Source organism: Penaeus monodon, chromosome 3, assembly GCF_015228065.2.
Source record: "Penaeus monodon isolate SGIC_2016 chromosome 3, NSTDA_Pmon_1, whole genome shotgun sequence".
Taxonomy (NCBI): Eukaryota; Metazoa; Arthropoda; class Malacostraca; order Decapoda; family Penaeidae; genus Penaeus; species Penaeus monodon.
The window spans coordinates 31,905,102-31,907,145 of record NC_051388.1 but is presented as its reverse complement, the minus strand read 5'-3'; the positions used below and the strand labels follow the sequence as shown (position 1 = coordinate 31,907,145).

The 2,044-nt window shown below is 38.7% G+C and overlaps 1 protein-coding gene across 1 annotated transcript in view; it reads right to left on the bottom strand.

The window, feature by feature from the left end:
* Nucleotides 1–632: 632 nt before the first annotated feature.
* Nucleotides 633–2,044, bottom strand: part of LOC119585935 — a gene marked incomplete at its 5' end in the record, with an annotated part of 2,141 nt that continues 729 nt past the window's right edge. Inside the window, 4 exon segments of the mRNA XM_037934654.1 lie at nt 633–658; nt 1,014–1,058; nt 1,061–1,274; nt 1,558–2,044. The exon segment at nt 1,558–2,044 is cut by the window's right edge and continues 274 nt beyond it. Coding sequence (XP_037790582.1) covers nt 633–658; nt 1,014–1,058; nt 1,061–1,274; nt 1,558–2,044 — 772 coding nt within the window.

Here is a 2,044-nt window from a genome sequence, read left to right as displayed (position 1 = left end):
TTAAAATTATAACTTTTTATGAAGTGAATGCATGAAACCGAGTTTCCCCCCCCCCCATTTTGTACTATCAAGTTCAGCATAAAATAATTCATATTTTGTTTTTATGCCTGAAGTTAAAAAATCTGCCTTCAAGATGCCCTTCATATTGAAGTGCTCTTCACAACAGAAGCAACCATTTCAAATCAAAACAAATTTACTGACGGACAGTACCGACCATTAGAGCAAAGTCAAATTGAAATATTATTATCCTTATTTATACTTTTAGTTTTTAACATTAGTGCTTTGTACTTGGTACACACACAGACCTCTTTATAGGCTACAGCATATTACCTCAATGAAGAGCATGTCTCAGGTGTAAATGCACACAAAACTTAATTTTTAAAGAAGATCTATAAAAAATTCATCATACATCATTCATTATTTCTGATATTGAAAGTTCTTATACCCTTGCTCCTCACAAGAAATAACCCCAGTTGGTCTCTAATAGTCGTTTGGCTTTCCTCATTTCTGTACATATACCACAGGATAGCTAACACCCTCTTCGCCCTCCCCCGCCAGGAGCAGTCCCCTTAATAGGATACAATAAAGCCTAATTTTGAGGACTCAGGGGCAAAAAGCAATTTCAAGCAAGCTCAACTGCGCATGGTGACAGTTTCACCTGTGCAGATTCAACCTCTAAAGGGTTAAAAACTTATAAGTGATGTTTGTTATCTAAAATTTTTAATCATTTTTTAAAATACTCCATTTAAAAGGGTTTTGAATAATGCCTTCAATGTGAAAATACTGTTTGTTTAAAACTTAGCATTTGTATTTTAGTTACTCCCACAACATGCAAAACTTGGTACTACAAAACAGCTTTGCTAGCTTTGCTGTAAAAAAAAAAAAAAAAACAAAATTCCTAGAGTTTCCCCTTTGGGGCGGGAAAACAAAAGGGAAAGCTGCTTGGCAGGCTAAACAGGGGACTTTGGGGAGTCGTAAAACAACGGTGGAAAGGAGTGGGGGTGGCGGAGTACTAAAAAGTGGCACTTGGCTGATTTAAGCCAAAGTTGTGTTCAGTTTTCCCTTTTGGTGACTTTCACCTTTTTTGGGGCTCTGCTCATCACAATGTCTGCCAGGCTCAAGCCTTTTGCCTGGGTGGGACTAGAGAAGCCTACATCACCCTGAGTCATCTGCACTTGCTTCTTTGGAGAGATGTCTCGTTTTACCTTCCCTTCTTTCTTGAAGTCATAATAAAGGCGAGAACGAGACTCAGTTGGAGTAAAACCTTGTGCTTCCTGTGGGATATTTCAACTGCAATAATTTTACAAAAGTATAAATGACCTGCTTTTCTATCCTTCATAAATGATTCAAATATTTCTTTTTAAAGGTGTAAAGGGCTTTGCTACCAAATTTTTAAAAATTTTTTAACACAATCCAAATGTGCTTTGCAAGTCCTCTTTCTGTTTTCCTGGAAAGAGTTTCATGCCCTCATCTTGATTATTTATAAACATGCACAAAAAACAACCCAATTTTAGTTCCCCATAATCTTTTTACATCTACTGATCAATCTAATCTTACAGAAATTAACCTTACTACATTAATACACAGAGCACTTACCAGAGAATTAAGGAGTCCTCTGTCCCAGTTTAACTTTTTGGTAGGAGAGGCAGGGCTCTCTGTCTGTGACATTTGTTTGGCTCTTGACAGCTCTGACTCTGATGCATACTAACTGAGAGATGTAAACTTTAGAATAGGAATACTGAAGGGGGGTGCCCTATTTGGGGAGCAGAACGCCACAGACCCACCACCTGCAACCTGAACCATACCTGAAGGACCATCACCGAAGAGGTATTTGGGCACTGTGTTTAAGTTGGATGCTGAATCACTAGAGCAAATGGGACTCTGCAAACCACTGGATGATACTGTTGTGCAACCCATTACTTGTGATGTTGCCCCATGCAATGTTACCATTCTAGATGAATTTGGCTCATGCATATTCTTATGTTTGCCATGCAGTTGTGAAGCAGAGAAAGCTGGGCTACCCTCTACCACTACCTGAGAGCCA